Source organism: Pinus tabuliformis, chromosome 9, assembly GCF_031772625.1.
Source record: "Pinus tabuliformis cultivar Carrire ecotype Pingquan chromosome 9, CPIR1, whole genome shotgun sequence".
NCBI classification, from domain to species: domain Eukaryota; kingdom Viridiplantae; phylum Streptophyta; class Pinopsida; order Pinales; family Pinaceae; genus Pinus; species Pinus tabuliformis.
This window is the reverse complement of record NC_142307.1, coordinates 872735427-872757417: the sequence shown is the minus strand read 5'-3', so window position 1 is coordinate 872757417 and position 21991 is coordinate 872735427. Positions and strand designations below refer to the sequence as shown.

Here is a 21991-nt window from a genome sequence, read left to right as displayed (position 1 = left end):
GTGTGATAATCAAAGTGCCATTCAGCTATGCAAAGATCCAGTCCAGCATCAGCGCAACAAACACATTGAACTACACATGCACTTCATCAGAAAGCTCATTCATGACCATGTTCTTGAAGTGCAATATTGTTCAACAGATGATCAGGTTGCAGACATCTTCACAAAGGCTGTCAAAGAGGCGAAGTTCACTAAACTTCGATATATGCTTGGAGTTCAGGAAGTTGTCACTAAGGGGGGATAGGCTCTAGTGCCTCCTTCCTTCTCCTATTGTGTCATATTTGTAAATCCTTCAATCCTATCCCAAGTTGTTCTTAAGGGGGGATGTTAGGATATTCCGACACATAGGAAATAGTTAAGTTCAACTTGGTCTAGTATAGAGTTAGGTATAGAGTTAGGTAAAGTGTGTTTCTTTACCGTTGTACATTTTGTAACTTACAATCCGACGGTCACGATATGTAGTGATCCGACGGTTCACTCTCTCCTCGGTATTACCGACACTTGATCCGTGGCTTGACACCCGATTGGTCCATGAGTTCTATTTAAAGCGCATGGAGGGTCATTGTTCGGGTAATCCGTGCATGAGAGAAGCTTATGTAAATTTTCATTCTTTGATTAATAAATTGCCTGTAGTAGCCACGTTGGCGCAGGCCGTGGACTGTTTCCCTCTTTGAGGGTTTTAACCACGTCAAAAATACTGCTGTATTGATCTGTGATCTGGTTGTGAGCGGTGTCCTTTTGGTGTTCTTTCTGAGGAACTTACCCTGTAAATTTCTACAACAGGTGGCTGCTACATCCACGGAAAATCTGCGCAGATCAACCCCAAAGGGAATCTTTTAAAGCCCTTCGACCGACTAGCATGGCCTAACCCCAAGGGCGTTGAGGAGAATTGACCCTCTGACCTCCCGATCGGCGAGGTACTTAACAATGGGGACTCGAACAGTTGAGCTAACCCTTAGGGCTACCCCTTTGCATTATACATATCAATGGAAGTTAAAATTCTTAGAATATATATATTTGAAGTTAAGCACTTTGCATAGACCAATATTATCATAAAGTCATGAATGCTTTGTGATGTTAGAGGGCATAAACTTGAAAAACATTATGATTTGGATTAAAAAGGATTCCAATTCAATTATTTGAGAGGGAATAATGGGTTTCTCGCAAAGTGCTAGGATTTTTTTCTTTGTGAGGGATACCAGCATTAAGAGCTCTACTTGTTTTATGGAGAATGGCCTTGTCACAAAAAATATATAAAAAATACGCTTTAGTTTGAAGGATATTTGGAACAGATTCCCAATTTTTTTTTGGATGGGGTATTATCATCAGAGTGATGTGGCAGTCGAATGCTAATTTTCATGAGGCCTGGATATTTCTATAAGTTTAAATGGTGCAATGATTGTGGTACTAATATGAGAGTGGAGTTACTTGAGCTGTGGGGTATCCTCTATTGTGCCAAGTGGTTGGACGTTGTCGAAATAGATGTATTTAGAGATTCCAAGGTGATCATTGAGTGGGAAAATCAAATATTTTCTTTATAGGTTCCAACTCTTTCACATTGGATGCATGGGATCAGGTCATTGATCATGTCATTCTAAAGGATTTATGTCACACACATATTCCAAGACCATAATATAGAGGTTGATATATTTTCAAAATAAAGATGCAGCCAAGTGTTAGGCAAGAGATGTTGCAATGTTTCTTTTTGGTGACACATTTCAAAGGGATGGGTATATTGAAATCTAAATGTTGTCTCTCCTGATATAATTGTCCATTTTGTGTTGTATTGGGGTAGACCTGATTGCATAGATTAGTTTAATTCATTTCCATTTTTGGTATATGCTAGGGATCATTCTTAGTTTGAGATTTGATTATATCAGTGGTATTTATGTCTGTTAGGTGATATAGATGGATCGTGTTATTACATTTTTTTTTTTTTTTGAGAATGTGTTTTTGTGGGATGGACGTATGTGAAGAAAACATAAGTAAATGAAAATTATCTTTTTAATGAAAAGAGAGTTCATTTTTTCTTTTTGAAAAAGGCAGCTCCCACTTCATCTCTGGATATATAAATCCTTTCTCCATTCCAAGCTAGAGATTTTTTGCCTACAACACTATTGAGAACTTTCAATATCATTTTACTTTAGTTATTACGGATCTCACATAAATAATGAAGCAATGGAAAATGATGATGAAATGGATATCAGTTTATATGAAGTATCTATATTCGTAAAGTGGTTTATATGAAGCAACATGTAAATTTGTAAATCAAAAGAAAAGCCATATATGAAAATCTCTTCGAAAATTATAACATTGAGAGCAATTTTATTATTCAAAATTCTATAGATTCTCGCGTCATTCATATCAATAAAAATATAATAAATTAAGATAAAGCATTGTCTAAAATTCTATTTAGTCGTTCAAAATTTAATTTAAAAGACATTTCTACAAATTAAAGTTGGTAAAAATTCATTTGATTAGATATGCATATGTGCTTTCTATGTGGAAAGTTCGAAAGAAGGAGAAACAGGCAAGGGAGAAACAACATTTACCTACAAAATCCAAATAAGTTGCTCGAAGAGTGACATAAACAGAGGCCTTTAAGGGAAAACAATATCTTATAAAATGATCGACAAACAATTGCTGCCAAGAAAGATTTCCTTGATAGGGGGCTTAGTGAAACCATGCTCGACTTCATCCTTTTTGTGGGTGTGGTGATCCAAGTGGATGTTGGTGGCCACTAACCTATTCCACTTGGACCCCCATCACTATTTCTTTCTATTTTTCAGTTTCCTTAATTCTAGCACAATTTACTAATTTTGACAGTTTTTGGGGTCCTGAACTTCTGGAGCCATTTTTAGGCCCTAAACGACATTTTTTTGGAAAAATTGGGGAAAACATGAGCTATCAACTATTGTTTTCCATGCAAAAGTTGTATTCCTCATATAGATATTTCTAACGAGGTATTGTGCGCGTCAAACAGATATCGTATGCCAAAGTTACGACCTCGGGAAGTTGATGTACCAATTTACCCAAATGGGGCCCTTAGTTTTTGGATGTTTAGGGTTTTCCCTTTTTTCTCAATAATAAATAAGCCTTCAAGACTCATTGTAACATAGTTCAGAGCCATGTAGCCGCCACATCTCTTCTCAGAGATAAGATACCATCACCTGAGCTAGTTTTATGTCCATTCTGTTTGTAAGCATATTTCAGTATTTGATATTAATGAAATGGAGTGTTATTTTTGTTGTATCTCTATATTTATGGTTATATATGGAATCTGTTGTGTTCTTGTTTAAGTTCGGTTCAACGGTATCAGAATATTCTTCTCTTTCTCTGTTTTTTTTTGCATGTCCCCAACGAGGTCGAGATATAAGGAGTTAGGGCTCGAAATGGTGTGAGTTCCATAAGAGCTCCACTCACAACACGAGTGAGTGTTGGGCCAAGAAGTCACTGGTGGACAAGATGAAGGCTTTCGGATTAGACGCATGTTCTGACTTTAAGTCAAAAACCTGACAAGGGGAATGATAAAGGGAAGCAAATCATTGATGAAAAGCCCAATGCCACTATGGCCACCACCAAGATCCAGAAGAATGAGCATGAAGATACAGAGGAGGGGGAATGCCTCTTCCACTCATAGATGTAGGTGAAGGGTTCTCCGTTGCAGTTCATTATCGATAGTGGGAAGCAAAAGAACCTCATTTTAGTAGAGGTCATGAAGCAGCTGGGCCTACCAACTACAACACATCCGTAGCTGTACACCATCAGGTGGCTTCACCAAGGATGAGATATATGTGTCAGCCAACATTTCCACCTTCCCTACAACATCAAGCCCTTCAAGGATGAGGAACTATGTGATGTTGCCCCTCTTGAAGTTTTTGATATATTATTAGGACAACCATACATGTGGAAGCGTCGTGCTGTATATGAGTCTAGACATCACTCTGTGATTGTTACTTTGGGCAATAAGTTGTACATGATACTAGAGGTATCACCGCCTACTGTCATCTATTTAATCACTACAAAGCAATGCAGTAAGATCATTACACAAACCAGGAAATTTGTTTTCCTTATGATTCTCCCTCAGGGAAAGAAGAAGATAGTGGCCACGACTTCCAGACTGGGCTCTTCCACACAACAACAAAATATGGACAAGGTTGTGGAGTATAGGGAAATTTTCTCCTCACCTATGGGGGTGCCCCTGCACTATCAGGTCAAGCACTCCATCAATCTAACCCCAAGCGTGCCACTACCCAATAGACTGATATATCAACATTCTGTTCTGGAGAACGATGAGATGAAAAGGTAGATTCAAGAGTTGTTGCAAAAAGGGCACATCAAGTTAATCTCATCACCCTGTAGGAGCTAGATTGTATTGGTACAAAAGAAGGATAGGACTTGGAGACTCTGTATTGACTCTCAGGCGTTGAACAAGATCACTGTATGAAATAGGTACCCAATCCCATGGATTGATGACCTTCTGGACCAGCTTAAGGGGGCCAAATATTTCAGCAAGGTCATTTTGAAGTCTGGTTATCATCAGGTGCTTATCGAACCCTCTGATGTGTGGAAGACTGCCTTCAAAATATAAGAAGGTCCTTTTCGAATGGTTGGTAATGCCTTTCAGGTTGACAAATGCCCCCACGACCTTCATGAGATTGATGGACGACATCTTGCGACCGTTCACTAATACATTCGTGGTGGTGTATTTAGATGACATATTGATCTTCAACCATAGTTTGGAAGAGCACCTCCACCATATTCAACAAGTCCTCCAAATCTTGTGACAACACAAGTTGTATGCCAATTTAGAAAAATGAACTTTTGGCATGACCTAGGTTCAATATCTGGGGTACATCATTGATCAGCAGGGTGTGCATGTGAACCCAACCAAGATACAATTCATTCAGAGTTGGCCAGTCCCAACCACTCTTATAGAACTCCGCAACTTTCTGGGCTTTGCCAATTTCTACCGCAGGTTCATATTAGGGTTCTCTCATATAACTTGGCCTATAAGTAAAGTCACTAATGGTGAAGCAAAAACAAAATTCTTATGGTATGAAACCCAACAGAAGGCATTTTCCTAGTTGAAGCATCACCTCTGATCTGCACCAGTGCTCACATTACCAGACCTGTAACAACCATTTTAGATTGAGACAAATTCCTCTGACTATGCTATTGGTGCAGTTTTTACTCAGTAGGGGCATCCAATGGCTTACCATAGTGAGACACTTTCAGACACATTCTGAAAGTATCCCACCTATGACAAGAAATTTACTCCATTGTGCATGCCTGTCGTCAATGGAAGAATTACATTTTGGGGAAGTAAATGATCATCCACACAGATCACCAACCACTACAATTCATACAAACACAGGGAAAGTTGTCGAACGATCGCCATCAAAAATGGTCCACATACCTACAAAAATTCCATTTGAACATTAAGTACAAGAAGGAAAACACCAATAATGTTTCATATTGGCTCAGTCGACCACTAGTCATGGCACTGATCACTGTGCTCGACTCCTATGGGCAGGAGACTTCAGGGTGTCTGCAAATTTACAAATGCAATCCAGAATTCAGGATCACATACCAGACACTCATGGAAGGTAAGAAAGTTCCAAATTTTCACCTCCAGGATGCACTGTTATGCCACCTGGGACACACCTATGTTATTTCAAGTGAGCATGCCAAGATGATTTGGGAGGCACACTACAGGCGGATCGCTAGACATTTCGGAGTAGAGAAAACAGTGGTAGTACTGAAAAAGTATTTTTATTGGCCAAACCTTCACCATGATGTTGGGAAGTACATTCCATCCTGCACTGCCAGCGTCATTTACAAACGAACCATCAAGAACCAAGGCCTATTTACTCCTCTGCCTACTCCTAATCGATGTTGGGAATCCATCTCCATGGATTAGATGTCAGGTCTTTCTTCTGCTAAGCACGACAATGACTACATTTTTTGGTCATCGACAGATTCTCTAACCTAGCCATTATGGCAGACTGCAAGAAGAATATCACAATAGAGGCCACTCCTAATCTCTTCTTTGAGAAAGTGTGGGTACACTTTGGGATCCCACAATCCATTATGTCAAATCGAGACAACGAATTCATAAGTGCATTTTGGTCAAGTCTTTGGTCGATGCTAGATATCAAAATTACTTAGTCCATGACTTTCCACCCCTAGACTGATGGCCAAACAGAGGTCATCAACAAGATGATTGTACACATTATGCACATGTACAACTCGAAGCATCCACACACATGGGATGAAAGCCTCCCCTATGTCCAACAAAGCTACAATAGAGATCTCCATAGCTCAACATGCCACAACCCCTTTCAGGTAGGGCTAGGATTTCAACCATTATGTCCCATTGATGTGGCCATACCATTTGCAACCACTCAGAAAGATTTGAGTCACTTCTAGTCTGAAGCCGACAAGGCTAACAACTTCATTAAGCGCAGTCAACACATCCGCCAGCAGGTCCATGATATATTATACAAATCCAATGCTAAGTACAAGGAACGTCATGATGAGCATTTGGTGCCACACAAGTTCCAGGTGGGTAACAATGTTAGGCTACATTTTCAGAAGGAGCGCCTCACTGGACCCCACCGCAAGCTTCATCCACTGCAATATGGGCCATACACCATCACCATGACTGTAGGGGAAAATTCCTTTGAGCTAAACATTACACCTTTCCTTGGTCTGCACCCAGTTTTCAATGTAGACCGCCTTCGACCATATTTTCCACCATTGCTAGACACATCCGACATTGCAGAACAATTCACACCAACAGAGTTAAACCCATACTGCATGGAACATGCTAGAACTGATTAGACCATGGACACATATATCAAGAACACTCGCCAACAGAAGATCCAACTATATCGGGATGTCAAAGCTAGCCCACTCCTGCACCAAGGCAAGAGGCTCACCAGGGACCAAGTTTAGTAGAAGTTTCCCCATCTCATGGAGGCACCCAACGCAATGGGGACCATTGCTTCCTAAGGGGGGAGGAATGATCCAGGTGGATGTTGGAGACCACCGGCCTATTCCACTTGAACCCCCACCACTGCCTCTTCTAATTTTTTAGTTTCCTTAATTGTAGCACAATTTACTATTTTTGGCAGTTTTTTCGGGTCCTCGACTTCCAGAGCCTTTTTGAGGCCTTAAACAATGTTTTTTGGGAAAACCGGGATGAAATGGGACTTTTATTGATGTTTGCCATGTGAAATTTGTATTCCTCGGATAGATTTTTTTAACGAGGTATATTCCCTGTCAAATAGAGATCATATGTCAAAGTTACAACCCCAGGAAGTTGATGTACCAATTTACCCAAACGAGGCCCATAGTTTTGGCGCTTCATCTCCTAGGGTTAGGTTTTTGGATGTTTAGGGTTTTCCATTGTTTCTCAATAATAAATTGGCCTTTGAGCCTCATTGTAACATAGTTCAGAGGCATGTAGCTACCACATCTCTTCTCAGAGATAAGAGACCATCGTTCAAGCTAGTTTTATGTCCATTCTGTTTGTAAGCATATTTCAGTATTTGATATTAATGAAACAAAGTGTTATTTTTGTTGCATCTCCATATTTATGGTTATATCTAGAATTTGTTGCGTTCCTACTTAAGTTCGGATCAATGGTATCATAGCAGTCTGCTCTTTCTCTATTTTTCTTTGCATGTCCACAATGAGGTCGGGATATAAGGAGTTAGGGCTCGAACTAGTCGAACCTTTGCAAGACCAACCTTGCAAATCTCGACAAACTCTCGTGGATAAAGAGAAGAAATATGAGGGAGAAGGAGATCCTTTGAAAATCTTTCTCGAAGAAGCCCTCGAGCGATAGAGGAATGTGATGATGGACAAATTTTCCCAGATTCTTTAGTGACTACCCAAAGGCGACACGTCTCCTTCCAACAACTACTCTGGAAGTGCCACACCCTTTAAGGTACAAGTTAACTTTGACATCCCCATATTTGAATGTTTGATAGATGCAAACGCCGTAGATAAATGGTTAAATTTGCTAGAAGTATATTTTTTTGTTCATGATTTTTCCAGTCAGAAAAACATTACTTTTGCATTTCTCAAAGTTGCCCCCCACATCAAGGACTGGTGGGAAACCTATTTTGAGAAGAAGGACAAAGGTACACCCTCACTATTTTCAGCCGCACCCGCTTGGAATTCATTATGGGATGCAATCAAGGAGTAGTACTACCCTGTCGGGAGCTATGAGGATAAATACATAAAATGAACCACGCTGCGATGGGGAAGGGGCCAAGTTGTGCCGAAATTTACAAATGTTTTTCATACCCTTCGCACAAAATTGGGTATCAAGGATTCTGAGTGACATTTGGTACTCAAGTACTGTGACTACCTACACATGTACATCTAGGATGAGATGGATTTCTTGGACATCTCCTCGCTCGACATGACGTACCAATACACTGTCAAGATTAAGAATACGTTTAAATAGAGGAAGCAAGACTTTGGATCTGCGAATCCAAAGTAAGGGAAAGTCGCCCCCAAGCCACAGAGAAAAAGACAAAGCTAAGGCGGGGTGACACAGGACAACCTGTCGAAGCCGTAAGAAAAGAACAACACCTTGAAGATAAAGAAGTACATGGGGAAATGGTGTGAGTTCCGCAAGAGCTCCACTCACAACATGAGTGAGTGTCGGGCCAAGCAATCACTAGTGACCGAGCTGAAGGCTTCTGAATCATACGCATGTTCAGACTTTGAGTTAGAACCTGACAAGGGACATGACAAAGGGAAGCAAATCATTAATTCGGAGCCTAGTGCCGCCATGGCCACCAGTAAGATCCAAAAGAATGAGCCTGAAGATCCAAAGTAGGGGGAACGCCTCTTCCACTCACCGATAAGGGTGAAGGGTTCTTTGTTGTAGTTCATTGTTGACATCGGGAGCCAAAAGAAACCTCATTTCAGTAGAGGTCGTGAAGCGGCTGGACCTACTGACTACAACACATCCACAGTTGTACACCATCAGGTGGCTTCACCAAGGACGATATATCTGCATCAGCCAGCAGTGTCGCCTTCCCTACAACATCAAGCCCTTCATGGTGCCCACAATAATCATGGTGATTGCTCTAGGTCAATTAGTTAATATATAGTTTTTAGATATTTATGTGGCTGAGAATGAAGCACATACACATCAAGCCTAACGATTGTGAAAGACGAGACCTGAAAAGTTGGTATGTAGTGTTGTACTTAATGCGTAATCCAATAGGGATAATGACTTTACTAAATGAATTCATTATGTGTATATTTGAATGAATTAACATCTTATTTTATATTTAGTATGGAGTACATCTCTCATTTTATAGTGGAAGTTGTACATTAAATTGTACAATATTAATTAATAGTGAAGTACATCTGCCATCATTACATAATAAGAGGTGAAAGAAATGAATTTAAATGTGGTTTAAAAAAAATAAATTTTAATTTATAATGTTAAACTTTGGAAAAATTTCATAAATTTTTGGACAACTAAAATTTAATGTCAATACCAATTTTTTTTTTAATACGTTATTACCTTGCTGCCGCAAGTAATAATAAGCATTTGTTTTAGTAGCTATTTCACAAATATTAATGTGACAATTGTTTTTTCATTGTATTTGTTTTAGCAGCGATTTCCACAAATATTAATGTGACATTTGTTTTTTCATTTGCTTTTGTAGCATGCCAGGATTTAATGTTATATTACATGTATTATAGCTTTAGCTTTTTAAGCATTTGTATTGCTTTTCTTTTCATTTTTCAAAAGTTTTATTAATTAAATTAAATCTAGATATTTTTTAAAAATTAAAATTAATATTCTATTCTTATAACGGGTGGTGGTTTTGAGTAGGTTAATTTTTTAACATTGTAAATGATTTTGATAAAAAAAAAAAAAAAATCAGATTAATTACATCATGAGTTTTCAGTGTCTAATGTGGTTCATCATCAGGACAAAGGTGAAAAAATAAGTCAGTCAAAAAGTTTAAATAACGAAGATGCATCTGGTTCTGTTAGGAAAAAGCTGTTATGAATTAGTTGTTACAAATTAGTTGAATAAATTTATTATTATTTTGTTATGTTTTATTGAATTCAAATTAGTTAAATTAATTTAATAATAATATAATAAGAATTGAGTATTTGTAAATATATAATTAAAATAAGTTTAGTATAGTTGTTATTAAAAAATGGATAATATCCAACAATTATATTTAAATATTATTATATTAAAATATTGGATAATATTTTAATTAGGTCAAAGAGAATATATATTGTTGAATTTAAGCTTATATGATCCATATCAGGGTTTTTAAGAAGATTTTTTTAGCGTAAATCACATTCTAATGCATTTGTGGACGCATTATCGTGAGGACAAGTCAGATCCAGACTACATATATAATATTTTAATTAGGAGATCAAAGAGAGTATATATTACCCTATAAAAGTAAAATTAATAAATTAATAAATTATTAATTATTAAATTATATTAATAATAAAAAATTTAATAAAATTTTGAGTGTAATTTAAAAATGTTTAGTTATATTTAACGTTTAGTTTTAAGTAAGTTAATTTTATTAACATACCAAAATGATATTAATAATAAAAAACTAATTAAAATTTCGATTGTAATTTAAAAATATTTAATTATATATTTTTTATTTACGTATAGATATTTTTATTTATTTATTTTTTTAATAGTTTAATATATCATTTTATTGTATGAATGTGTAGGTTTAAATGATAATTATAAAGTAATTTTGAATTTTAAAAATTTAAATAATAACTATAACGTAATTCAGAATTTGTAGAATTTAAATAATAATGATAATAATTTAAAGAGGAAAATTATTCGAGGTAAACTAACTCACCGACGCGTTAAATTCATTTGATGGGTAACTCGCTTATCTAGGTTTTGACTTGTTAAAGTTCAAATGAGATCTGATTGGATTAGCTTCCAAGAAGAGCCGAGCCGCCGCTGAATACATTCCATTACGTCTCGTTTTCGGCAGGTACAGTTCAGTTCATTTATAAGGCAGTCTATTTGGTTAGTTTGCAGTTTATGAATGTTCATTTTCTAAGGCAGTTTTTCGGATGCGGAAGTGGCGGATTTTCGCTACTTCTCGTTGGTACAACCTCCACTTCCCACCGGATTTCGCCAGGATACAGGTACGGACAATTACTTAAAATCAATGTAGACCCCACAAATAGCTGTATTCGTGCTGTATTTATTACCCATATTTATTTGTGTCTAGGGGTCCATTTCAGACAAAACTATGTCTTGAGAGTTCGTTTTTGTTTTTTAGTAAGGAAAATGTTACATTTATGATCTATAATGATAATAAGATCATATTATTGAAATTTACTCAAAAATAAATCATATTAATTAGTCCTTACATCAAATCTCAGTAGTATAATTATTTCGAAAAGCAACCTGATTAAAAAAAATATCTAAAAGAAAAGAAAACTAACTTTCATGGCTATTCCACGAATATTATTAGAAAATGAAATATCTAAAATAAAAATCTCTGTTCCATTTAATTAACTAATCAAGAATGATACATACAAGAGTCAAATTTTCAAAGCACTAAATATAAGAGTTGTTTCATACACTATTAACATGAATGATGATCATCCTGAACTTCATTTTGTTCCAAAAGTTGAAGGAGATTCTCAAGATGGAGATGTCCCACCCTTCTATGTTAGTTTGAATGTGCATAATTTGATTCTACATAATGTAATGTTAGACTCAGGTCATCACATACTTTAATGCCAAAGGTTATTATAGATAAGCTTGGTTTGGACATCACAAGGCCATATAAAGATCTCTTTTCCTTTGGAGTCGTCGAGGATGTCTGGCAATATTCATCATATTACTTCTTCCACTCTGATCGCTCTCATCCCGAAAAAAGTGGAGCCAGAAACGTTCAATGATTACAGGCCGATATCTCTATGCAATATTTCTTTCAAGATTATCACGAAGATTATTGCTGAAAGAATTAAAGGGACTCTGGCTTCCTTTTTATCTAAGGATCAACATGCTTTTCTGAAAGGTCGGAACATTCTGGATGTTGTTGCTAATACACAGGAATGCCTCTTCTCCATGTTTTCTCAAAAGACTCCTGCGGCCATTATGAAAATTGATCTGCAGAAAGCTTTCGACTGTGTGGACTGGGGTTTTATTGAATGTCTGCTTGCAAAGATCGGCCTGAAGTCAAAAAACATCCGATGGATCATGGCTTGTATTGAGAATGTTAATTATGCGATCATTGTCAACGGATTTCCCTCTCATTTCTTTCAAGCTGAGAGAGGCTTGCGTCAGGGATGTCCCCTTTCGCCTCTCATTTTTATCTTGGTCATGAACTCCCTAAGCATTCACATCAACAAAGCAGTTGCAGATGATAGATGCAGTCCCATTAAGATCTGCAGGCACATCTCTATCTCACACAACCTCTTCGTCGATGATGTTCTCTTATTTGCAATGCTCTGCAGATCTTCGTGGATGTGTTTTAAAGACATCCTTGACAGATTTCAAAAAGCCTCTGGGCTCTTCATTAACAAAGCTAAATCTATGCTATATCACAATGATGTCAATCTGGAGATGGTGAACTGGATCTCTCAGCTTTTTGGTATAGAATCCAAATCGCTCAACCAGGGCCTCAAATACTTGGGCTTTCATCTCAAAGCAAAAGGCTACTCCAAATCCGATTGGCTATGGCTGATAGAGAGATTGTATAAAAAAAATTCTGCTTGGGAAAATAGGAGCCTCTCCTTGGCTGGCAGGGTTATTCTTTCTCAAGCTGTATTAATGCAGATGGCGGTCTATTGGGCTCATCTTTTCTTCCTTCCGGCAAGCATTATCCAAATGATGACCAAGATTACAGCAAACTTTATTTGGGGAGGATGTTCTGAACAGAGGAAGTTTCACCTATCTAAAATGGACAGTATTTCATTGCCAAAGCGTCTGGGTGGATGGGGATTAAAGGACTTGAGGATCTTTGGAAAGGCCCTTTTGTGTAAATCGCTCTGGAGAGGGATTTTTGGGGACGGTCCATGGAGCGAAACCATAAAACAAAAATATTTAAAAGGCAAATGCTTGGAATTCTGGTATAGAAATGGCGCTATTGGAACCAGAAATGGTTCGGCCATTTGGCTTAGCTTCAGGAAAGTTGAGAAATACTTTTTGTCAAATCTGAGATGGCGGATTCATTCTGGAAACAGGCTCATAATTGGTCTTGATCCTATTGCTTGCAATCGTAATTTCCTCTTTCCAGAAAATGTCTTGTTTTTCCTTCACAGAATCGGCGCTTTCTCCTGGGATAAACTCATCTCTGATTGGTCTGGCCCTATCCCTATTTGGAAGGAAGCTCATGAAATTGGTTTGCCTGTCGATCTCTATCCTACATGGAATGTGGTCAAAGCTTCTCTGCAAGCCTGCGGGATTCTTCGTGGAGGGCTACGTGATCACCTGTGCTGGTCAATTTCAAATGCTGATGCGCCAGCCCGTGTTAAAGACATTTATTCTGATATTATCTCCTCTAAGGCTCCGACTTCAGGCTCAAAGTTTCCGATGGTTCTATGGAAATCGGGTTGTCCTCCTAGAATGATCTTTTTTGCATGGCTGGTGTTCAATAATAAGAACCTGTCATGGGATAACTTGCGGAAGCGAAACTGGCATGGTCCTAGCAGGTGTTCGATGTGCGAATCAGATGAGGAGACCAATCTACACATGTTTTTCAATGCACCTCCTCACAGGAAATCTGGTATGACCTTGCCATTCTTTTTGGTTTTCCTCATATTGTCTTTGTTTCTGTTCATGCAGCCTTTCAATGGTGGTGTAGTCAAAGCGAATCTAGGCGTCCCATCCTTGTTATTATGATCTGGTGTGCTTGGAAGTGGCGGAATTATAAAATCTTCAGCGATTCCAAGGTTCCCTATCAGTCCATCTTGTCCAGTATCAGCTCAATTTTTGACTCTATTTCAAGAAAATAGGCCCAAAGTTTGGATTTTGTATGTCTATTCTGATGACAGATATATGTTTTCATGAGTTCTGTCCTTCTCGATCTAGTATCGAACTCTTGAACTTTTGTTTTTTGCTTTGATCTTTTTCTACTCAGCCTATATTAATCTGCTTTATCTGCTTATGGCTCTTATAACTGTGTTATATGACACCAACGCTGTTTTTGAAGGGGCTGCACATGCCACCCATTTGTACTCAATCATGATATTTATATTGACTTAATATAATCTATTATGCTTTTTCTTCTGAAAAAAAGGTGAAATGTTTGGGCTTAATCAAGGATTTGGTTTCCTCTCACTCAAATTATATAAAAAATCCTAGTGAAGGATATAGTTGTTGCTGATATTCCTCCAAAGTTTGGGATGCTCTTATCAAGATCATGGTCTGCAAAATTGAAGGGTAATTTACAGATGGACACATCATATGCCACAATTCATGTTTCTGGAAAGCCAAGGAGATTGTATAGAGAAACCTGGATGAAATACATGGTAAGTGGCAAGGAAAGGACTAATAACCATCCTATTTATTCAGTTCATTATGATATGGATTCTTTCATATTATATAATGATTTGTGTTTGGAGGAAGACAATCAAAACAAGGACAACATATTAGAGGAGAATGAAGGTGAATTGTAGGGAACAAAATCATATTGGATGAGAATGGTGACCAATTAACAAAAATTCTTGGAGGTTATAACCACTGGTTTTTTTTATTTATAGTTCTAATGATTTTTTAACCATGTCACATTATGTAAAGGTTTGGCACACCTAGCCTATTTATGTAGATTTTTATTTACAAGATGCTCTAGTTAGACAAAGTCTTTGCAATTTCAAAACTTTGAACGTATGCTACTATTTTGGTTTCCCTTTGGGAAGACCAACAACAAATAATATTAGTCTATGTAATCCTCTTTTGAAGTAATGCAAAGTGCCTAACTTCAAAGATATATATTCTAATAGCTTTAACTTCCATTGATATCTATAATGTGAATGGGTTTTAGATATTACATTTTTTTAAATTATAATTAAATAAAAAATAATTGTTTTAAATTTTTTATGTTTTGATTTTTATGAGGTATATTTTTGAATCATTTTTATTGGAAATTGGATAGGATTTGTTATAATCACAAGTTTTAGCTGTGAAATTTGCATAATCCAAGTGTTCTAAAAGTATTTGAAAGAGAAAAATCCATTTATGCATTCAAAAAAAAAAAATTAAATGGGTTTGTCTCTTTCAAATATTTTTAGAACACTTGGATTATGCAAATTTCACAACTCAAACTTGTGGTTATAACAAATCCCTATCCAATTTTCTATAAAATTAAGTGAAAAATATACGTAATAAAAATCAAAACATAAAATAATTATTTTTTATTTAATTATAATTAAAACTTAAATTAAATAAATAAAATGGAATATATAAGACCCCTTTGCATTTTCTTTTGCAAGAAGTGGTTCACAGGTGGCCACTACATCCACGGAAAATCTGGGCAAATCAACCCCGAAGGGAATATTTTAAAGCCCTTCGGCCGACTAGCATGGCCTAACCCCAAGGGCGTTGAGGAGAATTAACCCTCTGATCTCCCGATCGGTGAGGTACTTAACAACGGGGACTCGATCAATTGAGCTAACTCTTAGGGCTACCCCTTTGCATTATACATATCAATGGAAGTTAAAATTCTTAGAATATATATATTTGAAGTTAGGCACTTTGCATAGACCAATATTATCATAAAGTCATGAATGCTTTGTGATGTTGAGGGAATAAACTTGAAAAACATTATGATTTGGATTAAAAAGGATTCCAATTGAATTATTTGAGAGGGAATAATGGGTTTCTCGCAAAGGGCTAGGATTTTTTTCTTTGTGGAGCTGTGTCAAGAACCGTCATTGAATACGAGCTCGCTTCAGGCATCAAAGGAGAGCCAAGGAATGGGGAATATGAGATCAAATTTCTCCATGGTGATAGTCTTGGGTGGTATTTGGTTCCACATGATGAAAAATGGCCACCTCTCCATTGTTGTGCACCTATGGCCCAAGAGGGCAAGTGAAGGCTTAGACCTTTCGAAGATTCCCACATTTGGGCTCGCTATGAGAAAGAAGTCAAGGTTCAAATATTAAACAACTGATTCAAAGACTGCAACACTGGTAGAGACTTCACATGTATGGAGAGGACATGGCAGGCTCGCACTACAAGGTTGATGCCCAAATACCTTTTTCCTTCAAACCTGGTCTCTTATGCATGCATAGCCATGATGGGAATGCAATCTGCGATGGGGCAGATACTTGTGCACATGATTGATTCGATTTCTCAATGATAACACATTCACTCTCTTAGATTTGAGCTACTTGAAAGAAAGGAAAAGTTGGATGTGGAAACCTTCTAGATCTTCATTAAAAGCATTAATGGGGTGTCCTCCCTTTTTTGGACTGGGACTCTTGACACAGTGAAAAATATGAAGCAATACATTGAGAATAGGTTGGGAATACCTACAAATACAAAATGCCTTCTTTTTTAAGGGAAGATTCTTCAGTATTTCTCCCAAAAGGAATACCACTACATATCAAGGAACATTGCCATTATCTTAAACCTGGGGTTGTGAGGAGGAGCTCTAGGACCCAAAAAGCCCAATGGATCCACCTTTTACAAGGATGTCGCAGGAGAAGGCTTTTAGTTCAGTAGATCAACCCAAATATGAACCAATACCCTACATCTTGGAACAAATAAAACAAGTCCCTACCATGGAGGTTAATCTCCTGGAAGTAAACTATCGTTTTTCTGCTCTCTGATCCAAGACAATGATTTGTAGGTTCAACAGCTTCTGGCCTAAATCTTAGGCTTTACACCAATGGGTATTTTCTTCCTCGACCCCCAACTATGACATCTAATTATGTTCCAAAGGTTTTTTTATAATTCAATTTAATACTCAAGAAGACTTGGAGAAACTATTAAATGATGGGCCCTAGTTTTGGGGAAGAGCTAGGATCTTCATAACCTGATTATTTCTAGACTTTGAGGTCTAAAAAATGGTGGTTCCAATAATGTCAATTTGGGTGAGGCTTCCAAATATCCCCCTCGCATTTTAGCACCACAAGGTTCCAGATGAAATTGGAAATAACTTGGGAAAATTAAAAAAGATAGATGTTGAAAGAACAAAGAAATTTTTATTTACTTTCATCAAAATATGTGTAGAAATAGACCTCAACAAAGGTCTACCTAATCACATTCAATTAAAGAAAAAAAAATGTTCAGTGGACCAAAGTATTATATTATGAGAATACGACTTTTAGATGTTGATCATGCTACCAAACAAGACATTTGTAGAACACATGTCCACAAGCAGAAAAGATCCCAAGAAAGAAAAATGGACAAACACACAAATCAAAATGATGGAAAACCTCTGAACCCACCTCTCAGAAGAAGAATAAGAAGAAACAATGGAAGATCCTCCAATCCAAGCAGAAGAGGACGCAAAGGCCCATAATGGAACCATATCCATGAGAAAAACGACACTGAAATACAAGAGAATCATGCATCCAAGCAACATAAAAATGAGACTCTTTCAAAAAATGGGATGGGGGATGAAAAAAGAGCTCATGTTTCCGAAAGCTCAGACTCAGACAAAGAATCTCCTCTAAATAATTTGAGTAGTGAATTGACATTAGTTCTAGTTGCTCCAAACGCGAGGATGACAAAAAGTGTAGAAAGAAAATGAAAGAAAGAGAAGTTAATCAATTACTATCGAACTTAACTTTGACATTTGTACATATATATTTTATTTTTATTTTTTTCTTTGTCTCTCTCTCTCTTTAGATTATACCTAAAATAAATATTTAGTAAATGTTAATTACTTAACATAGTTTTTAATATAAGGGCAGTGGGAGCAAGAGAGGTTATTTTTCATGACAATTAAAAAAAATAGAATTAACTTTCTCGTGGGGTCTCTGGAAAAGATCAAATAACTAGAAATACACCTATGCCTTGTACTAGGGATCGATGCTAGTAACCTAGTAGGGGATTCAATGTCAAACCATTTTAGGAGATTTTCAAATTGTTCTTAAAACTTTAAGGAAAAAATAATTCTCTAAACACATTTCCCTTAAAGTTATAATAAAAAACCTTCACTCTCTAAACACATTTCCTTTATAGTTATAATAAAAAAGGTAAAATGATTATTATCAAGGATTGGAAAATATAATTTTGCCACATACTCGAGCAATATTGGTTTTTTGCGGCCTGCTCCTTCATAACTGCAAGCAAATACCAACATATTATTTTAGATAATCACCTTTATTATATTTAATTTGGATAACAAATTTATTGAGTCAAGAGGCTCATTCTACAACCCAGTATAAGGAGATGTGTAAGTTTGTCTATCTGTTTGTGCCCCTTTAAAATAAAAAGTATGTTCTAAATATAAAAATAATGTCGACTATAATTAAAACAAAAATGAATATGTTGTAAAGTAATTAGAAGTAAAAAAATATGTGAATCAAATATTTAAATCTTATACTTTTCAAAAATATTTCAAAAAGAGATTTAAACAAGGCCACATAGCTAGCGTTTCCCTGCAGCTTAGTTCAATTATTGAATTTTGAAATGTATGAACTAACTATTGTATTTGAACAAGGGCTACTTTGTAGATATTCTTGCTTATTTTAAGTATCCTTAAATTAGAGGCCCATGTCACAAATGTTATCAAATGTATTATTATAATAAACATACATAAACAGATGTCATAAGCGTTGACTACGGCCAAGCTAATTTTAAATATTAAATTAGTTTGTTTATACGTAGGGCCGCCCTAATAACGTGAAAGTGTTTATATTTAACGTTATAATATTAAATATTATATAATTTAATGTGAACTTTAGTAAATTAACCATTAGTTATACATGGTTTAGGATAATATGTACTTTCGCTCATTTGTAAATAAGCACAAAAATATTATTAGATAGTGATAATATTATAATATTATTATCTCCATAGGCTAATGCGAAAGTGTTTATAAATATAACTTTTAAAGAAAAACTGAAGAGTTTCCAAGGCATCTTAATGATATAGATTTCAAGCTGCAAGCTATGCTTGGAGAAGGAGGCCAAATAAATTAATAATGATGGTATGTGGGAGGTATTTTGTTAGCTTGAATTTCCAGAAAGGGGGCCCACAATAATGATGGTGATTGCTCTAGGTCAATTATTTAATATATAGTTTTTGGATATTTATGTGGCTGAGAATGAAGCACATACACATCCAGCCTAACGATTGTGAAAGACGGGACCCGAAGAGTTGGTATGTAGTGTGGGATAATGACTTTACTAAATGAATTCATTATGTGTACATTTGAATGAATTAACATCTTATTTTATTTTTTAGTATGGAGTACATCTCTCATTTTATAGTGGAAGTTGTACATTAAATTGTACAAGTACATCTGCCATCATTACATAATAAGAGGTGAAAGAAATAAATTTAAATATGGTTTTAAAAAAATAAAATTTAATTTATAATGTTAAACTTTGGAAAAAATTCATAAATTTTTGGACAACTTAAATTTATTGTCAACACCAATTTTTTTTTTGAACACGGCACAGGTAATAATAAGCATTTGTTTTAGTAGCTATTTCACAAATATTAATGTGACAATTGTTTTTTCATTGTATTTGTTTTAGCAGCGATTTCCACAAATATTAATGTGACATTTGTTTTTTCATTTGCTTTTGTAGCATGCGAGGATTTAATGTTATTTTACATGTATTATAGCTTTAGCTTTTTAGGCATTTGTATTGCTTTTCTTTTCATTTTTCAAAAGTTTTATTAATTAAATTAAATCTAGATATTTTTTAAAAATTAAAATTAATATTCTATTCTTATAACGGTGGTGGTTTTGAGTAGGTTAATTTTTTAACATTGTAAATGATTTTGATAAAAAAAAAAAATCAGATTAATTACATCATGAGTTTTCAGTATCTAATGTGGTTCATCATCAGGACAAAGGTGAAAAAATAAGTCAGTGAAAAAGTTTAAATAACGAGGATGCATCTGGTTCCGTTAGGAAAACGCTGTTAGGAATTAGCCATTACAAATTAGTTGAATAAATTTATTATTATTTGGTTATGTTTTATTTTAGTTTATTAATATTTTTAATTAAAATATATTGATTTCAAATTAGTTAGATCAATTTAATAATAATATAATAAGAATTGAATATTTGTAAATATATAATTAAAATAAGTTTAATATAGTTATTATTAAAAAATAATAATATCCAACAATTATATTTAAATATTATTATATTAAAATATTGGATAATATTTTAATTAGGAGGTCAAAGAGAATATATATTGTTGAATTTAAGCTTATGTGATCCATATCAAGTGTTTTCAGAAGATTTTTCGGGGTAAATCACATTCTAATGCATTTGTCCTGCATATATAATATTTTAATTAGGAGATCAACAAGAATATATATTACCCTATAAAAATAAAAATAATAAATTATTAATTATTAATTATTAAATGATATTAATAAAAAAAATTAAATAAAATTTTGAGTGTAATTTAAAAATGTTTAGTTATATTTAACGTTTAGTTTTAAGTAAGTTAATTTTATTAACATACTAAAATGATATTAATGATAAAAAACTAATTAAAATTTCGATTGTAATTTAAAAATATTTAATTATATATTTTTTTATTCACATATGGATATTTTTATTTAATTTTATTTAATAGTTCAATATATCATTTTATTGTATGAATGTGTAGATTTAAATAATAGTTATAAAGTAATTCTGAATTTTAAAAATTTAAATAATAATTATAACGTAATTCTGAATTTTAAAAATTTAAATAATAATTATAACGTAATTCTGAATTTGTAGAATTTGAATAATAATGATAATAATTTAAAGAGGAAAATTATTCGAGGTAAACTAACTCACCGACGCCTTAAATACGTTTGATGGGTTACTGGCTTATCTGATTGGATTAGCTTCCAAGAAGAGCCGCCGCTGAATACATTCCATTAAGTCTCGTTTTCGGCAGGTAGAGTTCATTTATAAGGCAGTCTATTTGGTTAGTTTGCAGTTTATGAATCTTCATTTTCTAAGGCAGTCCGATTGGTTTGCAGTTTTTCGGATGCGGAAGTGGCGGATTTTCGCTACTTCTCGTTGGTACGGACAATTACTTAAAATCAATGTAGACCCCACTAATAGCTGTATTCGTGCCGTATTTATTACCAATATTTATTTGTGTCTAGGGTCCATTTCAGACAAAACTATGTCTTGAGAGTTTGTTTTTGTTTTTTTAGTAAGGAAAATGTTACATTTATGATCTATAATGATAATAAGATCATATTATTGAAATTTACTCAAAAATAAATCATATTAATTAGTCCTTACATCAAATCTAGTAATATAATTATTTCGAAAAGCAACCTCATTAAAAAAAATATCTAAAAGAAAAGAAAACTAACTTTCATGGCTATTCCACGAATAGTACTGTAGTCATACTCGTAGGGTTGGTCTGTAATCATGGCGTACGGTTAATGTGGCATTTCTTTTTGGCAACCAATAGATCCCATGCTATTGGGCCATTAATGCTTACCCTTATCTTATGTATCCCCATACCCCATGGTATCTCCATACTCCATATCCCGATTTGACTTGACGTAAAGGACAGTTGTATGAATGGCATGCCCATACCTCCATAGCGCATGATCAAATAAAATTTTATAATGGTCATCATGTATTTTCCGGCATCCCGATTTTCCGACTCCGTGGCTCTGACTCCAAATGCCACAGTCCCACCATAAATACCGCAGATAGGACAGTCCACCATACTCATTCAATGCAACTTAGATAGAGAGAATTTCAAAATTCAAATGCTATGCCCGCGCCCAACATTTCAAATTGCCAGTAAGCAAGGTTGTCGCAGTTGTTTATGAAGATGAGAG

General features: G+C 35.3%; 1 protein-coding gene across 1 annotated transcript in view; it reads left to right on the top strand.

The window, feature by feature from the left end:
* Nucleotides 1–13894, top strand: part of LOC149151565 (uncharacterized) — a 42654-nt gene extending 28760 nt beyond the window's left edge. Inside the window, exons 2-4 of the mRNA XM_089443200.1 lie at nt 10970–11027; nt 11102–11184; nt 11829–13894. Coding sequence (XP_089299326.1) covers nt 10970–11027; nt 11102–11184; nt 11829–13894 — 2207 coding nt within the window. The remainder of the gene's footprint in view (nt 1–10969; nt 11028–11101; nt 11185–11828) is intronic.
* The last annotated feature ends 8097 nt before the right edge of the window (nt 13895–21991 follow it).